This window comes from Dromaius novaehollandiae, chromosome 13 (assembly GCF_036370855.1).
Source record: "Dromaius novaehollandiae isolate bDroNov1 chromosome 13, bDroNov1.hap1, whole genome shotgun sequence".
In the NCBI taxonomy this organism is placed as follows: Eukaryota; Metazoa; Chordata; class Aves; order Casuariiformes; family Dromaiidae; genus Dromaius; species Dromaius novaehollandiae.
This window is the reverse complement of record NC_088110.1, coordinates 12,993,839-13,018,644: the sequence shown is the minus strand read 5'-3', so window position 1 is coordinate 13,018,644 and position 24,806 is coordinate 12,993,839. Positions and strand designations below refer to the sequence as shown.

At 37.5% G+C, this 24,806-nt stretch overlaps 1 protein-coding gene and 1 long non-coding RNA gene across 2 annotated transcripts; one reads left to right on the top strand and one right to left on the bottom strand.

Annotated features, from left to right (window-relative positions):
- Positions 1-1,963: 1,963 nt before the first annotated feature.
- PDCD5 (programmed cell death 5) lies at positions 1,964-7,306 on the bottom strand. The gene is made up of 6 exons (XM_026109522.2): positions 7,153-7,306; positions 6,137-6,177; positions 4,790-4,851; positions 4,309-4,400; positions 3,980-4,051; positions 1,964-2,995 (listed from the first exon to the last, which is right to left on the bottom strand). Exons 1-6 carry the CDS (start codon positions 7,216-7,218, stop codon positions 2,948-2,950), a joined length of 381 nt encoding a protein of 126 aa, XP_025965307.1. The 5' UTR covers positions 7,219-7,306; the 3' UTR covers positions 1,964-2,947.
- On the top strand, positions 7,297-24,364 carry LOC135329779 (uncharacterized). Its single transcript, XR_010391444.1, has 4 exons — positions 7,297-8,280; positions 13,654-13,819; positions 20,636-20,730; positions 24,113-24,364. It is a non-coding gene; the product is annotated as an uncharacterized LOC135329779 (long non-coding RNA).
- The last annotated feature ends 442 nt before the right edge of the window (positions 24,365-24,806 follow it).

Below are 24,806 nucleotides of genomic sequence, written 5' to 3'. Positions count from 1 at the left end.
GTTTTCTTCTCTAGCCTTGAATTCTAGTTAAAAACAAATTGTATGATGGATGTTCAGCTATTGCAAGCCAAAGGGCAAGAGGGAAGAGATGTGGGCTAGGCTTTTTTCTTCCTGTAACCCTTAAAAACATGAACTAGAGCAAGTCAGTTACTCTTACCTGTAAAAAAAAAGAAAAAAAAAATTACTTTTGTAATACTAGGCTATGCTGCTTATGAAATACCCAGATGTTATTGTAAAGTTTAAAATACAGGTAAATGTTTATAATAACTGATTTCCAAACTAACTTGTGAGAAGTAATTTAACTTGTGTTTTAATTACACCATGCATTTAAATGAAAGACTGATTTTCATCTTAAGACTTTTTGACAGTATGGATGAGGAAGAATCAGTTTATTAGATTTTTAATACTGGTGGTATCTTGCTACAGCATAAACGTAGAGATTATACTGCTGTAACTACAGTTTTACAGAACATGAGTCAATACAGCAACAGGAAGATCAAACAGTGTCAAGCCAGTTTTGTTAGTCCTTAATAATAGGCCCAGTATGGTTAACTAGCTTTGGAAATAAGTTTTAAGATACCATTGATTAAACACCTTTGAAAAGGGTTAGAAAGAATTAGAAAGGGGGTTATGAGAGGATGTGAACTGCTGAATTTACTTAGTTTCTATTTAAAAACAAATTGGAATTCCTTATACCTGGAAAACAAAACCTGTTAAATACTGTTATATTTGAAACGTAAAATATTTTGTTGTGTTCTATGCAAGCAATGAAACAGCTGCAGCAGTCTAACTTTCAGCCTTGATGTGAATTATTATATAATTGGTAGATTTTATTTTTAAAATTTACAGACTATTTAACTAGAGGACTGTTCATCTGCCCTCTCTACTGGGATGCTCACGCACCTACCAGAGGAAGCTCTGAAGTTCTAGTCATCTTATAATGGCTTTTTTTTTTAAAGCGGGGAGTTGTACACTCACAGTACATTAACAGTCTAAAATATATCCCCATGTCTATTTGCTGCTCTTCTGTCAGTAGGTAACATGGACACCACTGAAACTGTGTGTAAGTGTGGCACATTAAGCACAACTAAAATTATAGGAGGAGTTGGGCAAGTTAGGAAAAGCATTCCTGATGTATTTTACAGTGTTAAACTAATGCTTGTCTTTGAAATTTCTTTTTTCTGAAAGAAAAATGAGACTTATAGGGGGAAAAAAAGTAGCTTACTGAAGTAATTTAATGCAAACCTAGTGCATATTGCCTAATGTAGTTTCCAACAAAAATTATATTTAAATATCCAACCAGTATTTGTTAATGTAGTGTTTTAAAGAAAAAAGTATATATTTGTATTAGAATGAACTTGAATTTTCTTCTGTATTACAGTATCAGCTGTTCTTGTGAACCTGAGACTACTTTAATGACCAAATCATGCTTGTTTATAAAACTGTGTTCAGTCTAGGATAAAGTTATATTTCCAGGCATTTTGGATATATATGTATAAGAAAGCACTTAAATCCTGAACAGTTTCACTATAATCCTACTAGAGGGTACTGCCTAACAAATGATTTAGGTAAATGAAATAGTTTGCACAATTCCCTTGACATGCTTAACCAAGCCTATCATTACAAAATACCTTAATTTTCTAAGGTACCATGACAAAAGGCTAAAATGGAATAGTATTTGAAGGAAGTACCCCTGGAAAGTTCCCCCAGCTATTTGTATTGCAACTATGCTAAGTCAACTTCAGAACACTATTATGAACTGTCTGCAAAATGTTACTGTACAATCTAGTAAATCTCCAAAAGGTAGAAATTAAGATAAATTAAAGGTGTTATTTCTTGTCTTTACAACTGAGATTTTGGAACAGCCTTCCAAGAAGGCAATAAAGCTTACATTGTTGATAGCAGAACTTAATAAAATTTTTAGCCACATTCACACAATGTGAAAAAAAGCACCCACTCCTGGTCACTTTAAACAACTTTATTCTGTCCCCAAACTTTATTCTGTCCCCAAAACATTGCATTTGGGATCATACACACTTCTCAAGTGATGTCAGAAAAGGGTTCTTCTGGTGGTAGAAGGTTTATCAACACAACATTACAGTATTTATCCGATGTATTTCCATAATCTTATTTTTGAATAAAGGTATAGCACAAGTTCAGTTTTATTTTATGCATGCAGAAGTTGTAGAGATTTTAGGAAAACTGTCTTTTTTTCAAAATAAGAAACACTCCAGCCATTTGATAAAAATGGAGGTAGTTTAAAGAACATATGATACCAAGTTTTTGAACAGTGCTGTATTGCACACTATACTTTAACTTGCTTTGTTTTGAGATAACTTGGTTATTTCATGGGGAACAGTTCCGTTACATGCTGGTTGTAATTTCATTACACAGACTACCTGAAAAGAAATCCTCCGCTCCAAACTCCAATCATCAGTACTTTGATACCAAAACACTTTATTTTTGTCAATTTCCAGTAAAGACTCGAGAGCCAGTGAGCTGCCAGATAGGATTCCTTCATGGACTCAGGAAATCTTGTTTCTAAATGAACTTCCGTGATTTAGACTTGGAGGTAAGTCTTTAAACTTCTAGTTGTTCCCAACTTTGTACTTTGACTCCTCATGTTACGGTATCTCCAATAGGAGCAAGTTAAGGGTGTGCATGTGCTGAAAGCATAGCTTACACACTGAGTAAGGGGCAACAAAACATTCATGCTAAGGAAGCAGCGGGGAACCCTCACACTGCTCAGGCCTCTTATACCGCAAAAATTTAAGTTATAAAATCCCCTTCTCAGATTTATTTTACAAGACAAGTTCATTTGTTGGCTTTTTTTTTAATATATATAAAGGTAAAGAAACGTAAACATTTTCAGATCTTTCATTCTGCCTGATACAGTATATTGCCTTTTTTCCAGGCAAGTTGTTTGGCAGACAGTCTTACAGTGTATTTAATAATCATCCTCTTCATCAGAATCCAGTACTTTTCTTCTGTTGAACTAAAATGAAATATATGAAATGAAAATACAAGGGTCATAGTAAATCCAACATAGAGCAAGCCTTTGAAACTCTATATTTTTGACATTAAGTACAAAATTCTCAGTACCTTCTAACAGCATGAATTACTGCAGCTTATACAGGAGCAGAAGATTTCCTCCTGTTGTAATACCCTCCCCCAGTACAATGCATTACATAACTAGTCTACCTGAAATAATCTCATTGGCAGAGGTCATATTTTCCTTGCCTTGTTCTCATCTTCCTTCCCCAATATTTGCTTCTGGCAAAATGCTAGATGCAGGATACAGTCCATGACAAGTCTTTTGTCTGACTTGGTACAATCTAAGCATTACCATCTACATCCCCTCAGCCTCTTTAAGATCACTCACAGGCACTTTTCTTGAAACTCACTTCTGTAATAAGGATAGAGTCTGTGCACACAGAATTTCAAGGGCCTGAATTATGCTGCAGAACTATGAACACCTCTGTTGTTTCCTACATTTTTAGAGGACGGTATCTTCACCATTGGGCAGGTATCTACCCAATGAAGAATTTCAGACATTTCTCAATAATATAGTTTGGAGATTCACATGAGCCTACTAGTAGAACTGTAACAGAAAAGCAGTTAATAGCACTAGCTATAGCTAGCTATAGCACTATTTTCTACTTACCATAGCCAAAAGCACTTTTTAGTGGTCAGTGCACTACTGTGACTGTCTGCTGTTTAGACTGCTCTCCTTGTTTGTCTCGCAACAGAACCCCGATATCCCAGTGATAATATCTGCAAATTATCTACTGATTTGGACAGCTGTAACTAAATCCCAATACTTATCAGCATGGGGAAGAGGGTGATAAGTGTAGAACTTGCTTTCTGATTAACTGAAATGGTGCAATACAAGCCACTTTTCTACTCATTTCTTTTCATATCGGATTATATTTCCTATTTTTTAAACAAATTGAAGTTGTATTTATGAAGTGAAGCTTACCTTTACTGTTGTTTTCTTTTCTGTTTGCTGACTCACTTTTTCAAGTATTTCTATCAAACCCTGTTCTGACACCTAGGAGAGCAGAACAAAAGCCACATAAACACGTTCTGAGAGATGCTTAGTATCAAATAACTGAGTAACACTTTCCCTTCATATAAAAGGTGTTTGGCTGATAGAATTGTATAGTATATAGTATTTAGAAAGTCTCAACCATCTCTTCCAGTTAAGTAATTTACAGATACTGAAAACATCAAATACGCTTTTTTGAGGGCATTAGGTTTGAAAATGAATAAATATGAGAAAGAGAGAAGTAGAGAAATATAACTCACCTTTCCAGGTAGCTGTCCAAATCTTGCCATCTGTATAAGATAATTCTCCACTGCTTTTGCTTTATCTGGTTTCACAAGTGCCAAATTACTTACTGCAACAAAAAATAGGCTTTGTTCATTTTATTTTAAAATGAATGCCTTCACCAGTACTAAAAAACCTGACAAATGCCACTATAAAACTGTCTTGTTCATTGTCACCTTCATTCTAAATATGTTTCCAATAACTATTTTTCCTCTCACTGTGATTATCATTATTAATTCAAGAAAGCATTTGATTAAAAACATTGAGATGTCAGCTAACCCCATCCCGACCAATCACTGATATTATTGCTTGAAAAGCTGTAATAGTTCTACCTTCCCATCAATTACAGTATTTTTCTAGTCCGCCCTCTATACAGCCACCTAAGTGTCTGATTTAAGCAGCACAGAGGTATAGTAGAAGAGAATTTTTAATTAAAAAGTAACCTGAATCTTAACTTACATCGTGCACGAGCTGCTTGATCTAGAACTTGAGCTAAAATAGTATTTCTTATCTCTGCTTCCCTGTAATGAAAAGTTAGTTACACGTTAGAAAAATTAGTTACACATTAGAAGTGAGATATCAAGTGCCTAAAATAATATGCACAAAACAGCTAAGTTTACAGAAGACTTTCAATTCCTATAAGTGACTTTTGAGGTACCTTCCAACCCTACATTTACATAATTTCTTTCATAGCATTTTCTGTCATGGGTAGCTCTACATATTTGGAGGATGGGGTTAAGTAACTGACAATCTTCAAAAAAAAAAATCAAGATGGAGTTTACTACTTATAGCTTATTAAAGTTTACTGTTACATCTTGCTAGAAAGACACATGCTATCCACTCTAAAGATTCTGCATTCAGTTCCATGTGGAGCTTCACCAACAGCAGTGTTTTTTAGAGTAGGCATAAGGAATAGCCATGCAATTGCAAGACTCAACCAGAAATTGGTATTTATTTAGCATTTTTCAGTAAGTCTTCACATACTTACAACATTTGACTTAACAGTTTGCAAAAACAGAATTTATGTATTTCAATTAACAAACTGACTATGTGCTCTCATCTCAAGTTCCTGCAGAAGTCTGGCTTTTTGTTATTATTTTTTTTAATTTCTACTTAGTGCAAATACTAGATGTTTCCACAACTAAGCTCTGACATCAAGCATTTTGTTTCAAATTTTTAACTGCAATAGAAACCCCAGAAAAATCAGATCAAATAGGACAGCACATTCCCATAGCACTAACAGACCAAACCTCACTCAGAAAAAACTCCCAACAACTTTGGCATTGGGAGTTCGGCTTTGGGAATAAGCTACAGCAAGAATAGTCAGCCTTCCAAACCACGTATCAGGATTTTCTTACGACCAACACTTGCTAACCCTGAAAAGCCAAGGTTCCCGAGCTCAAGAAGCAGATGACAGGTGGGAGTGACCATGACTCCCAAAAGCATCCCATTATATCCCTAAGGATCTTGAGATTATCACACTCAGCTGAAACCCAAAGTAAAAATGAGCAGCTCCTGTTGTTTTCCATAGTCAGGATTCAGGCTGCCTGACATACAAGCAAATAGAGATATTGTAGAATATTCAATATAATCATGGCATGGAAGTCACACTTGGACCACTCAAAAAACAGATGTTAGTTGCCCTTGGATCAAATCTTTAACTTTTCAGTTTATTGGTGTCTTTTCCAACAGCAACAAAAGTTCATTTGAGTATTCCAGAGAGATTAAATCATCAAAACAGTTAGTACAAAGCTCAAAGCTAATAGATTTAGAACACTATATAAAAAAAAAAGCTCCCATTTATACCTCTGTTTTGCTTCTTGTTGTGCTGGATCACCAGAAGGATCCTAGAAAGTAAGAACAGGATAAATAATTATCGTCATCCAGAAACATTCCACAAATGACTGTAAATTTAAACATTCCAGCAGAGATTAACATAAACCAAACCTGCCTGACCACGGACTAGATCCTGAAAAATAAAAATTGGCTGCCCTAGCAAGTAAACATGCGATACTAGTGGTTGCTCTCCTTATGTTACAGTAACATAAGCTAGTGCAATGACTAGTGCTACTGCATTTATCCACAGACTGCCACAGGATTGGACATATGAGGTCTCCTCCTTAGATCTAGGGGAACAAGCTTTCCTGAGGCCCAGAAACAGCCAACGGCATTAATCCTGCTAAAGTCAGCAAGCGACAGATAAAATGCAACACCACACTTCATATTTACTGATACACAAGAAAACATAATCCTAACATGGTATTTTGGGATTAAAATTGGCAGCTGTAGCGAAAAAAAAAGAAAAGAAAAGAAAAAAAGAACTAAGCAAGCTGAACTCTATGCTGTATCTGGAACTCAAATTTTCTGGGCAACACTTCGAAGCATAACAGCAGAATAAGAAAACCACAGAGAGAGACAACAAGGCCCATCAAAAGCGGGGAACAGATTCCCCCCCAGGAACAAGGGAGGAAACGGGAAAGCTCCGGCTCTAAAACACGAACGAGGGGAGCGATGACGGCGCTCTGCAGGACCGCGGGCGGCGCGGGGAAGGGCCGGGCAGCGCTTATGCGCTGAACCGCCGGGCCGCAGCCGGCAGGTCCGGGCCCCGCAGCGGCAGCCGGGGCCGCCGCTCCCCCGCCGCCGCGGCAGCGCCCCCCCAGAGCGGCCCCCGCCCGCTTCGCCGTGCGCTTCCCCAGGCTTCGCTGGAAGCGCCCGTTACAACGCACAGGCCCGGGCGGAGGAACAGGCCCAGCCGCCCCCGACGCCGAGGGGGCCCGAGTCAGGGGCGGGGCTCGACCGGGGCGGCGGCCGCCGCGCCTTACCCCGTGCTTGGCCTGCAGCTCGGCCAGGCGCTGCTGCCGCAGCACCTCCAGCTCCTCGTCCGCCATGGTTGCGGGCGGCTGGCGCAGCCGCAGTCGGGCGCCGCCCACTGCGCCTGCGCCGCCGCGCCAGGTGTTGCTAATCGAGCGCCGAGGGTAGCAATCGGGCGCGCGGGAGGGGCGGGGCGCAGGGTGGCGGCGGCTGTGGCCTCGCCTCGCCTCATGGCGCAGCAGTGCCGTGTGGCGCCGCTCTCCCGTCGGCCGCGGGCTGAGCGAACACGCAGGCGGCTGTCAGCGGCTGTCGTGCGGCCGCCACGCTGGTGCCCAGCTCTCCTCAGCCGCCGGTGGCCGCGGCAGCCTTCCCGCGCTTGGGCCGCCCCGGCCGCGCGGGGGAGCTGCTTCTCGCTGGTGCCGCGGCCGCCCTGCCCCAGTCCGGGTGCCGCGGCCGCGCTCTGCGGGCCCCGCACCGAGCAGGGGCCCCTCGCCGCCCGGCAGCGTGCGCCGCGGCCCTCCGGCTGGGGCTGCCGCTTCCCTGCCGCGGTGCCCAGGCTCGTAAGCCGCGGGCAGTGTAGTTTCTCCAGAGGGGTGGTCGCAGCTGCAGCAGCGGTGACGCTCTGAGGAGAAAGCGGGGAAATCACCTCTTTTTGAGAGGAGCTGGCGCAGCCGCTGCGCAGGGAGGCCGCCTCGGGCCGGGCCGGGCCTGCGGCTTCCAGGCCGAGTTTCCCCGAGGACACAGTGCGGAGCCTGTGCGCTCTGCAGGGCGAGCTGCTCCTAGACTGGGGAAAGAGGGTTACCCTGGTACGTCCGTTTTCCTCTGTCCTCGTAGCTTACTGCCATTCTCATGCCCACTGAGTTGAGTTTGTTTGCACTGCACTGATGCCTCCCGAATTTACCCAAAAAAGCCCTCGATTATGCTGTCCACGTGTGCGATCTTGACTGATATTTCCACAAGCTCCGATCAGTCATGACTCCGCAAGAAGTAACTTACCATGCTACAGCCGCTTATTCCAAGTTCGAGTCAGAGCTGGCCATCGGGACTGCAGGAAAAAGAACGACGCGACGCTGCTTCCTCCACCTCAGTGGCGAGCCGCGGCCCCTCTGGAGCACAGCGGCGGGGAAAGCCGACAGCGGGTACGAGCCTTCCTCTGAGCTGGTGCGAGGCTGCTCTAATACCAGCTCCAGGTGACTCTTACAGAAACACGCACTTGACAGCTTCAGTCTTGCTAAAAGAGTGATGTGGGCATCCCAAATACGGCTTTTAATGTTGGTTGGAGTTGCACATTCTTGTTAAAAGCTGTACTTGGTTCATCACACTTTTAAATTTTATTTAACCAAAAAAACCCCAACCCTACAAACACCAGAAGCTATTCTACAAGGGTAGATAAGTCATAACTTCCTAAAAAGAGAAGTTTCTATAGAAATATTAACAAATATTTCTAGCCTTGTTGTTAAAAATAATAAAAAGTGTCCAGTGTTTGTTTCATTAATGATTTCAATTAAGAACTTCTGCAGTGAATGCAGAAAAAATTAGTAGAAAGAAATTAGTTTTCCTTTAGTGGAGCTTTCCACACTGCATGCCCCATATGGGTAACGTGAGCCCATCAATTGTAACTTCAAATCATGCATCCATCCAAATCACCTGTCAAGCATGCTTAAACCTCCCTAAATTTAAAATCAGTGTGTATTTGAGGAGCACGTTTTTTAGTGGATTTAAAGTGAGGTTCTTTTTAGTTTCACGTTAGCAGCAGAGGGAGCCCTAGTTCTACAAAAGAGTATTTGTTGCTCATTACTCTGTAAAGCAGAAAACACAATAATTGTTGTTTTTTGCTGTGCAGTATGTTCTCACAGATGAAGCTTTAATCTATATCGTACATCTCTGTTGCTGTAAATTCATGCTCCATTATACCACCATATGCTTAGATTCAGTTGCAGAAAGCTGCAGTAATCCTAATACTTCTTCTAGCTTCATAGATATTTGTGTTGCATGTTTGATTGCATATTGTTTTCTCACACACTTAAAGGTTATGTCTTAATAAGTTGTTGTGAAATGAGTTTCTTAGCAATGAGCTGGCCGTTGATGAGTTTGTATGTCTTGAGAAGGCCTTGTAGTTGTCAATTACAATATGAGTTTCAGGAGACAAACAAAAGTTTGGTTCATTAAAAAAAATCTGGAGGCATGAATAACAACGTTTTAGGTTTTCTCTCATTGTTGTCTAGTCAGCTGCCTATTTTCTTTCTCATCTGCTTACAGATGTCTATCAGTACCTCTACAACGTGCACAGCTGATCTACAAACATGAAGGCATAGGCATCAGTTTTTCAGAACCGGTTGAGCACTCTTACAGTGTTCAGGATTTTTAATTATGGTACAGAAATACTGGATTCCTGAAAGTGTTATACACACCTAATATGTCCACAGAGTTGTGTGTGTCATTTATATTGATGAAGAAAGCTATAATGCTATAAGTAGGAAAAGAAATGCTTTAAAAACACTGTTCTAATGTTTTAAATTTATTTTCTAATAACTGTGTCTGAGTTACTTTAACAGATACTATTTTCAGATTTCAAGTTCTCCACTTGAAGGGTCCAGTGTGAACTGGGCTCTTTCAAAGTGCCTGAAGTTGAACACCCCAAACTGAATGATCTTGAAAAACTTTGGCTTTGTTACTTGGGCAAAGAGGGCTTAAAAAGTTTAAAAAAAAAAAAAAAAAAAAAAAAAAGAGTTTGTTGTGGTAGTTAAGTTTTATATAGCACTTTGTAGCTACTATTTTGTCCTACCTGAGACCTCAGGTCAAATTTCACAGATATGAATGTCAGCAAAATCAATGGGAGTTAAAATTTGTGTACTTGCAAAGAAGTTTGATTTATAAGGAATACATCTGATCTTCTAACTACTGTAGTATTTTTATAAAATCTTCAGGATTCCAAACCATCTCAAGCTGTTAAACATTACATATGGTGTTCTAACAATATTGTATCTTGTGTGTTCTGATACCATATTATTAATTCTTCCCATTATCTGTCACATAAAGCCTTGCTAAATAGCATAAAGTTAGTTGTTATAAGCTTAGATTGGTGTAAAAATACTGATCTGACCTGAATTATACTCAATGTTTATCGACTAGATCCTGTCTGTCTTGTATTGTTAATAAGTCAAATAATTTTTGCTGAGTACTCATAACATTCTGTACTAGCACTTATTATATTCTGTTGGTGTAAAGGCATTTGGGGTGAATAAGCAGATAAATATAACAAGATCATGGCCAAGCTACAGGGCAGAAAATGGATAGGGTAAGTATGAAGAACAGGACAGTTGATGTGTGAACTGACACCCTTCATAAAAGTAATAACGTATTTTTTGTTGAGATTGGGACACTGGAAGTGTTCACACTTGAGTACATGTTTATTTTTGTTGTATTATATTGGTTAATGTTTTATTTTACTGAGATCTATGTATAATGTAGTCTGCTCCATTTGAAAATTTAAGTTCTGGTCATGCATGAAGGATTCAGACTAATATTTTAGGAAAGAGGACAATTTCCTCAAGGAAATATTTTCTTATGCTGTCTGTTACTTTGATTCTTTCTTCTTTAATATACCTATGTACTTTAGTGAAAGCTGTCATCTAAAAATTAATTCCTAAATTATTCTAACAGAATCTAATCTTTAAATAGACAAAAATAATTTATTCTGGTACTAAAATAATAACATTTTTGTAATGACTGGAGAAAAATAATATGCCAGGGTCAGTACGGTATCTTTAAAAATATATTTGTCAGCTGTGAAAGGTGCTCAACATCAGTTGGGTTGCCAGTGATAATGAACTATAGGTATATTATTAATCCGGTAGAGTGACAGGAAGTTTTTGGTAGTATCTATTCAAGTTACTTACCTCCAAAAAATAATTTTGATGAGCCAGTTATTTCCCAAGACTTTTGAGACTTAATTTCAAACACTAGAGGGCTCAAGAAATGTTTCTATTTTTTACCCTGAGGTTTTAATCGTTGTAAAAACTGCATCTCTTTCAATAATGTTTACATTAACCTCATTATCATGTTTAAAATAACACCATACTATAGTAATAACAGAAGAATAGCAACACATGAATAAGCTCATGAACAAAACATCTTTCTCAAGCAAGTGTAAATAAAGTAAAATACCTAAGCTATGGCACCATCTGGAAAATCCATGTGTAGTATGGGAAAATAAGCAGAAATTCTGTGTTTGATGAATTCCTAGCTTAGTCATCTCTCACCTAAATTAAAATTTTAGTAAAAATCTACCACATAAATATTTCTGTAATGTAAAGAAAAAATAGCAAAGATTGCAGTGCCTTCAAAATAAGCATTGTAAAAACTTTATAAAAACTGAAATATGAGACTTTCTAGAAACTAACTTTAAAAAAAGGAAAACTGAATTCAGTATTTAATATGAGAGATATGAAGAAAAACTTACATTACCTTTGAAAACTAAATTTGTCTTAAATTTAAATGTCTTAAATCATTAACAGGTAATTTTAGCCATCTAATTAGATATTATTATACATCTGGTCAGATTTACTTAAATCGTACCTAGTCCAATGCTGACTGATGTAATAGAAAATTTCCCCTTTAACTCCCATTTTTTAATAAACAAATGCATTAAGGCTAATAACAATTACTTGCAATGAAAGAGACTGAATGTTGCCTCATTAGTGGGTTCTAAATAAATACAGTCTTGAGAAACACTGTCCATTCTGCCTCGCGAATTTACAAAGATTTGTATGCAAAAATATAAAACTATGGCAGAATAGACTTGGAAATGGAATGACATGGACATGCGAGTCAGAAATGTGAGGAGATCTCAGACTATGAAAGACAGGAGTGAAAAAGAGGAAAAAAATATTGATTGTTTGTGGTTACATTTCCTAAATGTACATTGTGCATTAGGAAATGTAAGAACATTTCTTAAAATACAAAACTATATATTTCTGGCTTTCTGGATTACATTTTTTCTCAACTCTAACAATCCTGAAACAGTAAACAGCAAATGTTTTGCAGGAATATAATCCATACAGTGCCATCTGTGGAGTACATTCAACTTTTTTTTTGTGCTATGTATATATTTAAAGTCTCACGCTGAAGCCCGTGAAGTCAATGATGATATCTTAGAGATTTCCATAGAATCTGAATCAAGACTTAGGTCCAACATCTGCAAAGAACTTGAAGTCATGCATGACACTCAGACCATGAGAAAACCTATTAAAATGAGTATGTGTATTTCCTATTTATACATATGTATATTTCCTACTACGAGATTGTCACTCATGAATTTGTTCTGCTGCAGAAGTGCTAATAGTTACTTCAGCCTGGCTGAAGCAATTCATGTGATTTTTATTGCTTAATATACCGTCTTTGAGTGATGCCTGATTTTTTTAAAACATCTGCAATGAATGTTTTTTGTTTTGCATTGTTCTGAATGTAGAGCATGAATGCCTTTGTTTTTGGCTCTAAGCTCATACCTCAGATTGTTTATTTTCTTTCTGGCTAATGTATTTTTGCCCATGTGAAGCAGATGTGTTTAATGAGCTGTGGCACAGCAAGGGCAGTAAAACATGAACTCTGCATTATCAGCACATATATGAAGTGAGGGGCAGGGTATGGATTAAAACAGCTTCCTGTTTTTCTTTTAGAATTGTAATCACATTCATCATATTCTTCTATAGTAGTATTTGCTGTATTGTAAAATTTCTACAAGCCAAATACATGAGTAAATGTTCATTTTATGATGACTATACTGTCTTATCGTCCTGTCCTAAGAACTTTTATTCTTACTATTCTTCATATTCAAACTAGGAATTAATTTGAACAGAGCAACTGTTTTAAGAGTCCAGACCCATTGTGTGCAGACTAGCTGATTAGGTTAAGCACTTCTGGAAACGGAAGAGGAGGGTTGTGCTTGTTCATGATCTGTGTTTGCAGCTAAACATTGCTTGTGCTCAAACACTGACATTCTGCAGCTCCCATGCACGCACTGAACCGTGAATAATAAATATGGAGTCGCCAATCTAGGAGTATCGGAGTTAAAGCAAAGCTATTGTAGTTACCAGTAGTGTCAGTTTATGTGATAAAATTAGGTACTGTCACTTTTAGAAATGTGTTAATTCAGGAGTTTTAGAACTCTTACTAAATGAGATATGGTAGTGTATCTTTGATCTCCACCATAGCAAATTTTAGTTTTTAAAAAAACAAACAAAATCCGTATTCTTTAAATTTGACAAGGAAGATATCTGATGGATGGCTCTGCTAAAAGATACTACTACATAAAAATGAAATGCATTTGCGCAGCAGTTCTTTTTTTTCTGTATGCTTTCTTTAGTAAAAAAATAAACTATTTCTAGTTTTTACTTCTTCTTGGAAATGACACGGCAATAAGCAGTGAACTAGATCTTTTTATAACAGAATTATGTATTTTTATTGTTAATAGAATTATGTACTGCATTCCAATTATTTTTATTGTTCTCTAGCTTACAGAAGAGAATCTGCTTCAGATGATGTGGAACAGAGGACTCCTGTAAAGCTCTTGGCTTGGAATCCTTCAGGATATATGGGTTGCTCAAATATGACTTAAAGTTCTGCCTGTCTTCTAGAAGAGAGGGTTGCCAGATTTGAAGAGGTGTTGCTGCTGAGCACGTATGTGAAATCTGTACAAAACCCTCAATATTAATTAATTTTTATTTTACTATTTTTCCAGTTGATCACTGACGTCGGCACGTCATACTGTGGTCACAGGCTTCTGTAGACTTAACTTCAGAAAAAGTTAATCGACACATTGAAATTTCCTTTGGGCTTATTCCTTAACATTCTGGGCTTTCTTCATGTAGGCACCTTCATAACTAAGGAGAGTTATAACAGTCTATTAATAATACTAGTTGCTTCCTTATTGTATGTGCATGTTAATGAAGTTTGATCTCTCTTTCTGTAACTCAGCTTTTTCATACTAAGGATGAATGATGTTTTCAGGATGGAGGAGGACTCCAGCATTAAGATTTTGAATATTTGGGTAATCCTACCACATTGGCAGTTTTATTATGATGCTTATAATCACTTATGACTGTTTCTAGTAGGGAAAAAAAGGCCTTACCTGTGTTCTTAAGTTACCTCTGAGACACTTCCTCACTAAAAATCTTTGCAAATAGTGGGGCAGTTGCTGTATGTAGCAAGAAACCGCAAAGTATGATTCATAGCGTGATGGGAGTACAGATAACTCAGACTTTCTGTTGAAATTACTTGTCAAATTAATCATCATTGCATTTATGTACAAAATGCTACTGCAGAGGAAAAGATAGTCTACAACAGTGTAAGTCTATAACAGGATTTTTGATCTTTCAGCCTTCCCTAAGTATCAGGAGTAATAGGTTAGGTACATACCTAAAGCATGTATTCATCATGAAGCTGAAGAAAAAATTATAAAAATTACCAGAGTGTCACAATAGATGAACTACTGTCATAGTCAGTACATGACATACCACTGCTGCCTGCTGCATGTTGTAACTCATGGTACTTATAGATAGGAATCAGCTCTTTTTGCTCTCTGAAAATCTGCCAGAATTTACCTGTTTTGCTTTTAATACTTGTCAAGGCATAGGTGGTATGCAGAAGGGTGGGCTGAGCTCTAATACTGAGCAGTTATGAAAAGGAACTGAAAAGTTACGTTGTTTCTCACCTATGTGACATAGTACAAGAAAGAAGATACAATATGGCACTGGGAATGCATGGTAGATCAACGTTTTAGAATGGATATAGGTCTCTTCTTTAAATCTTTCATGTGTGATCGATATTAAAGCCATAGGGAACTCCTGATCGCCCAGTCTGATCTGCTTAACAGCGGACTTAGCATTTCTCCCTTTCTTGTGCAATGGAAGAATTGTTCTTACCCGCTATTTAATTAAACATTCTTCTGTCTAGGCGTTTCTGCTTAAGCAAGCTTATAATTATAGTACAGTGAGTATGACTACATTCTCGATTCTTGCTGCATTTTCAGTTTAATTTAATTTCAATGCTGCTCTTCTTTCTCGAAACTACTTGAAAAGATGGATTTTCCCATTCCATATTTTGTGCTTGGTTATCGTGCATGATGTATACCTAGACCTTCAGGATTTTTCTGGGGCTATGGTTTTATCCTGATGAATAGGGGAGTGATTTCCATTATTTTCCATGCATTGGGACTAACTTGGAGTTGATTTAGAGGTCATTTTAGAGACCTAAGCATTCCCAATAAAGAGAGTTGCACAGACCACGAAAAAAAATATAATTAGTCCTTTAATTGACCTGTGATATCTTGTAATTGACAATTAGAGAACAAATTGACAAATTCAGGACAAATATGGCGTAATTTTCGGTCAGTGGAGTTGTAGGAGTGCCAATGTAGAAGTAATAATATGGAAATTTGGAAGTCCTGCTGTGACCTTTCTCTGTCCTGCTTTCCCTCTGTGTGGAGGGAAAGCATGGTTTTAGAAATCCCACTGTGTGTGTCACTGTATTTCGTTCTATTTTTGACCACTGTTCTGTTCACATGTTTATAATACCAATCAATCAGTCTTGAAATAGACTTTGCAGTCCTGAGAGATTTCTAACTAAAGGCAGTATGATTTTTCTGGAGCAGATTTTTGCTTTACTTTCTAAGAAGATTCTCAGTTATATTCTATATTTTGCTTCATATTGGCTTTCTTGGAAATATATTGAGGAGTATACCTTTCTATACCTTTATCCTTCAGCAGTCACTAACATGTCCAGGCATATTTCCTCTTAATTTTGGTTCTGTAGGATTCCATTAATTCCACTAGAACTTCATGACTAGTGAATCAAAACTGCACATAGCAAGTATACTATAAATCTGGTAGATAATTCTGTTGGTGTCCAACTGTGAAGCCTGTGATTAAAGTGCTATGATTAATTCACAAAACAGGTACGATTCTCATGATACAAAATGCAATGAGAAATATCTGAGTCTAATGAAAAATGTGTATTTTGTATTGGTACTGAGGGCATGGATTTCCCTTCCTTGGTAAAGCCTTATTGTAACTTATCTGTAAAGAAAACATAAGCAGTGATCTATATGAAATACATACACAAAAAGGTCAAATAATGAAATGCAGTAGTAGTTATTATATCACCAAAATATTATTCTCTAAGAAAATTATTCTTTAAATGTGCTTATGTGTGATATTTAAAAATTCAGTTTGTAGCACTTAAGAGCAAACTGCTCTCGAATCTGGAAGATCTCTATCAAAGAGAATTTTGCATCGGATCTAGGTCAGTCCATCTGTAGCTTTCAGAGCCACAGACCTTGGCAGCTGTGGGGTCCCTGATTTTGAAACAGTTTGCGTGCTCCAGATCCTGGAGGCCTTAACATCTATCCCAGGCCATAGGGCTGCAGTCCACATGGTGTGTTTCCCAGAACTGCAGAATCTGGAAGACCAGGACTCTCAACAGCCCTTTAGGCAGGATGCTCAGAAGCCAGCCAGAAACCTGCCTGGGTTCTGCTGGAATCTGAGCAGAATTGAATGAAACACATCATCTTTGCCAAATCTGCAGACTCTGACAATCAACGTAACATTGCAATTTTCTGTTTAGTTCTGCTGAGGTGAAAAGAGTTGGGATACTGACACACAGAGAAGTGTGGAAGGAATAGAAACAAGAATGAGTTCATTCTTTTTATCTGTTTACTGCATCTATACAAATAATTGAAAAATACTGTGAGTGAGGTGTACCAAGATTTAATATCATATTGCACATATGCATTCATTGTGTTTTATGTATTGAATGCAGAAACAGCAGTCTGCTTCTCACATAGACATATTATCAAGGCACTTATAAGGCTGAAGCATTTTTTTGAGACAAATAGATGTTTAGAGAGTAGTATGAGGTCATTTACAAAAGTCATTATTTAAAAACATGTAAAACAGCCTTTTTATATCAATCACATGTCAGAATTCTGATGAATAGGAAATTTTAATCATATGAAATTGTTTTTTTAATAAAAGCTTTTCTTTACAGATTTTCAAGCTGTTTACTGAGCCTTACTAATAATGTAATTAATTCAGTAAGTAATAATGCACCAACCAGGGAAAATAGAATATAACATTAGACTGTTGAGAGTGAGAATTTACTGCTACTGTATTGTCTGATTTCAGTATACATGATATACGTGATTCGGGTTTCATGTTTTTATGCATGTATAACTATTTAGTTAAGAGTTATATAGGATATGTTCCTGACTAACACAGGCTCCACAAGAAATATGTTTGTTTGCACAGGTTATTGTGCTTAAAATATATATATATTCTAACCTTCTTAGACTTGCATACAAATGCACCATGTTTAACTGCAGAGAGGGTCTTCCTGCCTCTGGAATAAATGGGCAAGTAGTTGTTACAACATACTGAGAGATATTGAAAATGTCATCAGTTTTTCAGTTTTAGAGGAAGGATTCTACTCTTAGCGTGACAGAAGGTGTTTCTTGCACTCATTAGGCTGCTAGATTCTGAGAACAAATTGTGAAGTATAGTGAGAAAGCAATATAAAGAGATAGCAAGGATTAGACAACAGCAGCTGTACTTCTGAATAATTTAAGTTAGTTTGCAAAATTATACAGGAAAAGATTATCACTTATACTTGCATTTGAGCAAATGGAGCTACAAATGTTGTTATAAAAAGTGACAATGTACAAAATATCTAAAATAGCACAGGGATTGTCTTGTCACTTGGGGCTAGAGCCTGCAGAGCTGTGTGCCAGTACGCTTGTAGAGTCAGGAGTGGGAAGTAGATAGTGTGGAAGGAGCTTACTTTGTCTAGATGTGCAGCTGGGCAGAATCCTTCCTGAAAGCTTAAACTAGTGCTTGAGAGTAATGTCTGTCAGGTGTATCAGATTATATATTTATCAGCTTGCTCCAGAGTGGTATATTCATTCTCTTATTGATATATATTTATAGTTATTTGTAGTCAAAGATCCTAGGGGACTGTAAAGCCCCTTTCTCCCCTTTAAAAGCCATCTAGTGATTATGCCACAATCACAAGCACTCACTGCTTCAGGCATATTTGTCTTTTGATCAAAAGCAAAGCAAATTATGCCAGTTTTCCCTAAGCCAGCCTGCCCTTCAGTTACAAGGTACGTGTAAAACAAGAATGATTAGCACTGGTTTTCTCTCCTGCCTCAGTATTTACAATGAAATTCCATAAGGTTAAGGTAAGATTTTCCTCAGACTGTTTACTGTTTGTATTTTAAAGGAAATCTAATTTGTGAAATACAAATGCTCAATTAAATAATTGATATGATTTTTTTAATTAATAATTTTCTTATCATAAATCAATAAGTCAAAAGGGATGCATATTCAGTAATTTTCAAACTTGAACTAATAATTTCTGACAGAGGCTATGATTGTCATGGCCTTGCCATCACCTGATCACACAGATGAATTCAAGTAATCTGCAGGCTGGTTCTGCTTGATGCTGTGCACGCCCACTGGATATCCTTGGTTATGTGGGATCTCTGGAGATTGCATTCACCTTGCACCCCATGTTTGCAAGCTAGCAGTCTCTACAGCCTGTGAGCCTGGTCAGGAGACATACAGAGGCATGTAGGTGTACCCTTAGAGCTGTAAGTGCTGGCCTTCACAAAGATAAAAAGAGGTTAACTTTTGATTACTGTACTAATAGACACACACAGGCAGTTTGAGATAGGAGCAAGAAAAGAGTCCTTGCTTTAGTATAGGAACAGGTGCTTCTTAAATGTCAGATAATCTGAAATTAGAGCTAGCAGAAACAGATGGTAAGGAAGGGAGTGGCCATAAATTGGAGAAAGGCCGGAAGAATTCAGGGGATTGTAGTGTAATCTTAGAGAGTGCTGTTGAATACTAAGGAAGAGGTAGCAAGTAATGATCTGTAAATTTTATTCTTTCTAGATCTTTTATCTGAGTAAACTTCTGAAGTAGTAGACCATGAAGAGTCTGGATTGTAAAGTCAGTGTCTGTCTTGTGAGGGCTCCTGGAGCAGTGCTGAAGTTAGAAAGATTCTGTACAAGTATCTAAAGCACCAATTTGGATCCCACTAATTTTGTGGAGTTAGTAGTAGGATTAGAATCTTAAATATGTCTGTGATTATTGTAAGATAGTGAACTGTATAAATAAGCAACCTTTTATTTTTTTAATAAAACATTATAAAGAGTGTCTCTAGTTTCCTGATACAAACATACAAAAAAACTTCTCTGATATATCCATATATATGCTGATAAAATAACATAGGTTGAATTTTGCTCTCATGAATGGGGCTTATCTTTAAAGTCAGTGAGAACCATATTTATATCTAAATTAGTTAAAATTACTTATGAATTTTTAATGCAGAAATAAAAGACCTTTGAAAATGTAGTTCTGTTCCTAGTTTTCATGGATTTGTATAATATTGAGAAATCCTGGTGGACGTAAAAAGCAGAGGTCACTGAAGTGATCCTGTGCCATGGTAAGCCTTGTCTAGATGTGTGGACTTCTTTTTTTTTCCCCCATAGATTATTTCAAGGAACAGAGCGTACAGCATCAAGCACTGGCACACAGGTGGGTGGGCAACAGTCCAGCTATTTCTGATCATATCCTGCAGTATTGGCTATTCTCGATTATGGGTAAAGTTTATTTGTTACTGCCTGGGACACACAGTGTAACTATGTTCTTCAGGATGTTTATATTTTGGAGCCTTTCACCCTTAATAAGGGAATTTTTTATTAGTCACTACTGTTTGAGTAGTTTGGGGGATACCTCAAATCTTTTCTGAGTGCGTTCTCTCATTTTTGAAACCATAATTTTTAATTCATAAGCATAAATACATGAGAACTGTCCGAGTAAATTCATTACGGCAGCAAGATCTTGGTAGTTCTGATACATTTTACATATTTGAGTCATGCATAAATTGGGTAAAAAGGACTGGGATTTTCAGAGCATCTTTTGAGCACAGAAATCATTCACTAACTTTTATTATAAATGTAGGTTTAGTAAATAGAGGTTTACAGCATACTAGAATAGCTAGACATTTTAAAGCTACTCTAACTCTCTAAGGTTGTTCTGGAAAAAATGAGAATTGTTTGGAAAAAATGACATCTGATATAATTGCTACTGTGAATTGTTTATTTGTCAAAAGCTGAGTTGTTATAATGTAATACTTCTTGCAGTTTTAAGATACATGATGTTCTTTTTTTGATGATAGGGGAGGTGAGGAATTTGTTTTACTTGATTTTTCTAAAATTGAAATCCCTACCAAATGAATAAAAAAGATCACCTGTCTTTAATTAAAACCTTCACTTTGTATTGGAGGCATACAAACAAAACAAGCAATTATAAGATTACATTTTGGAAATAAGTGATGTTTTAAATGATCAAAAATGACATTTTCTTGCAAAAAAAAAATCCCAAAACCAAATAGTAAGACCAAGTTTTCATCTCCCCCCCCAACCCCCCCTCATAGAGGAAAGCAAATCTCCTGATGAAGAAGCAGTTTACAGAGCCTTCAAATCCGAAAAAACTCTTCGTGAAGACCTAGAGACTCCTGAGACAATGCCGGTAAGTGTTTTTTAAATCAGATTTATATAATCCAATTTTGTGGAGTAAGTAAATGCAAACCTACTGTCTCTACAGACAGTGGTAGATTGCCATTTCTTTGGTCTATTCCATGTGTCACTCCTGAGTAGGTTTTCTGGACTAGCTGACATTGGAGAAATTTCTAACAAAATCCTCAAATTCCTTGAAGAATCACAGGTACCCAGGGGACCAATATTAGTGTAGAGAGAAGGGATTCCGTATAGGTGGAGTTTTTTCTGACTGATTGCGGAAGACCCAGGCAGATCTATATGTTGTTGATAGCGGAAATATGTTTGTTACATAATTACAGAGAGCTACTATGTTTCAGGAAGGCCTAGTTTACAAAACAATTAATAAAATTAGGTATCTAAGATCTGTTTCATGAGATCTGAGTTTGCAAACAAATGTTGGTTAAATTGTTAGCTCTTTTCATATATTTTAAGTGATAGTTGAAGGCTTGAACTAACCATGTCCAAGGTATGTATCATGCAAATTGCTCCTTCAATTTTTGCTAGTGAAGTAAAGGCCAGTCCAGCTATATGTTTACTACACAAGATTTGCTGGAATGTGCCAGAATTTTATTGTTCTTTGTAATTATGCAAAAACAGAGAAGCTGAGATAAATTCCTAGGTCTTCAAGTACATAAACATATATGAGAAACTTCAGGGATACTTCAGCAGCCCTGTTGAAGTCCAGCTCATTAGTGGCCTCTTTACGCTCAAAGTAGCTGAGCAGGGAAAGTCAGATGACATTCTGCCAGTGGAATTGGACAAGCAGAGGTCTGTACAGGTTGCGGTTTCTCTGTAGCATCTTACTGTGTAGGGGACTGTTGGGAAAGTTCCTTTTATTTTAGAGCCATATAAATCTCTGTGACCAAGTTATGCATTCTTCCCATCCCAATCTGTACTCCACCTCACCCTCTACATGTTCCAAAGACCTCACAAATTTCCTTTTATAAGACCAACAAAGCATGTATGCTGTCACAAAAGAATTGAAGATGTTCCATGTAGGAGGGTACTTGTATACACACATTTCAAGGGACATGTTCGAACTCTGTGAGAAAAACCTCTCTTAAGAATTTTAGTTTTCTTAAGAAGTTGAGCTTTCTACATCAATATAACATTGTAAAATTTCTTATAACAGGTGCATTCATTATTATTATTGCTAATTATGATGAAGATTTAATTTGGTTTGGGGAATGGGTGGGAGATGGATCTATTTATTATTTCATCCCAATCAAGTCATACTTTCCTATATTGAAGTTTAGATACACTATGTTTTTACATTACATTAACTCTTCAAAACTTCAAACATAAATGCATTTTTCCTATAAATTTTGCTTGCTGTATGTGGTCCCCCAAAAGAAAGATCTCATGAAGAAGCTGAGCATTGTAGTGATTGCTTTCTGGATGCAACACCAGAAGTAATAACAGCAGTTGCTTTGTGATCCCTGGTGTCACTGTGCTTAAACCCATCTTCCCCCCTAACATATGGAGGATTTGTGTACATGGTGTACTGACAACTGAGTGGAAGAGAAAAACGTTGGCTGGGAGAAAGTGAATTCCTCATTAGGCAGTGCTGCTTTGAGCTCCACTGGTGGGAACTGGCTGCAGAAGACCTCCATATGGCATTGTGAAGTGATCTGAGGCATGGCAATAGGGATAGGATAAATCATATACTGTTACTGATGTTGGAATGTACAAGCGTCTGATTAGGATGTCTTCTTTGGGTTGGTCTGAGATTTTTCTGAACTGAGAAGGAAAAGAAATAGACATGATCATCAGTATGGGCAAGATTGTCCTGTCCATGGGAGTACAGCTTCTTTATCAGTTACTGCCTCCATCTTATTGCAGCCTTCGGTAGCAACTTGATTTATAGCCCTGTTAGATTGCCCCGAAAGTTAATTTAACATGCATTTCTATAGTGAAAGAGACTAAAGTCAGATGTATACATGGGAAATACCATTTTATATACCACTTAGCTGAAATTAATATTCAAATTAAATAATTAGCAATCTGTTCCTCGGAGATTCACACTGACCGATGTTCACTTGTTAGTCTTGGACTAAGATTGAAGACTGCAAAGTAAATGAAGGTATGCAGATTCACAATTATATGGTAGTGATCAGAAGAGACAGACCTTTTGAGAACATTGTTTAATTTTTTCCTTTCCTCAGAGATTTCTTCACTAATTTTATTAGTCTGCCTTTAAGTTGGAAAGTGTGTAGAACTTGAAAGACAAAGGAGAAAGATGATATTGTTCATCGGCTAGATTCCCCTTTCTGAAGCATTCCCTTTGCTAGAAGGGTGTCACTGAGAAAAGGAGAAGCTGAATTGGCTCTATCTGCCAGTATAACTCAGTCAATGTGCTTGATTTTGAACGTACTTGTAGCTTAAAATGTATTGGCATCAGTTCAATGTTATGGGTACAAAATTTATTTGTGAATACCAAGTTGGAGGAGTTAAAACATAACAAAATTGATCATATCCTCATGGGAAGGAGAGAACGGGCCCAGAGAGTCTGTGCAAGAGGTGGTTTGTTGACTACTGAAACTGCAGAACACTGATCTCCGAGGGCTTTGACCGGACTTGGGTAGTGGAATGGGGAATGAAGTGGGGACCTGATGCCCAAAAATGTTTCTATTTGACTTCTATCTTTCCCTACCTCTGTTTCTCCAATTCCCATTCTCACTTTTTATACAGATAGTCTGTGTTCCTCAGAGACTTTTTTTATTTTTTTTTATTTTTGGTGGTGGAAACTTACTTTACAGGTACCCACATATTCAACAGAAATGTTCATGCTAGAATTCAGAAATTCTTAAAATTCATGACAGTCATTCATCCTACAGCCTAGTTTTTTAGGCATTCACCAGACAATGTACCAGACTATGACACTGCTCTTCCTGTTTAGGACAACAGCTTTAAAACTAGATAAATGCTGTGAGCACTGCTAATTCTTCTTTCTTCAATGACTCTGCACAAAGTTAATTGCAAATAGCTCTTCCTCTTTATGTTTACATCCAACCGGAGTCTGAATTTGCTTTCTTGTATAAATGAGCTTAGAGTAATCCTTGTCAGAATTACTTGGATCTTGTCCTGCTTTGTCCAAACTGAAGATCTTTACTGTACTTTTAGATATTCCAGAGCCTTCCTCCCTGCAGTTTTTCAGGGAAAAAAAGCTAGAGATGTCTTGGGTTTTGTACCAAACTGGAATTGAAAATGCTTACAATCTCAGAAACGTGTGTGGAATGGGAGAAGCAGTTCCTATTTAGTACTAAAGATGAATTTCCTTTTTTTCAGATAAGCATGGACATAATACATTAATGTATGAAGCTGATGATTTGTATATCTTTAATTACTTTTAGGATGAAATGGAGGAGATCTGCCTTGTGGTACTGTACAGCACATGGATTTTCATTCTCAGTCTGCTGTAGGCTTCCTGTTTGATCTTGAACTCCCATTTCCCCACAAAGGTAATCACTTCTCCAGAAGGATATCAGAAAGGTATGATAATTTGCTTATAAGGCTTTTCACAGTCTTGGGTGGGAGGTATAAGGAAAATGTGTTGTCTGTTTTGTAACAAAAGTAACCATTATTCACAGTCTTACAAAATTTGAGTAATATGACAAATACACCATTTTTAAAAATATTTTTTGCCTTTCTCATCTCAGAATAAGATGATTTGTAAGGTTAAATAAGTGATTTATGTACTACATAAAAATGGCTGAACGTCTGCTTTATATTGTGTTTGACTTTATTCTTGAAATGAAAGCACAGTTCTGTTCTGAGGAGGAACTATCTAATATGTTATCTTTTAATGCAACGTATCAGATTTGGGAAGCTAGTTATTAGTTAACTTTAATGGTGAAATTTAATTTTATTGTTTTTTGGGTTTGCTCTCTTCTATGCCAAAAAGCCAACACCAGAGTTAAAGAAACGCTGGATCCTGTTTCTTCCTGGTTATCCCCAGAAACGTTCACTAGTTAAACTAAGTTTAAAGCTTCTACCAATGAAATCCTGAATACCTAAGTTTTAGCTTTACAGATCTGGAGGTATTGG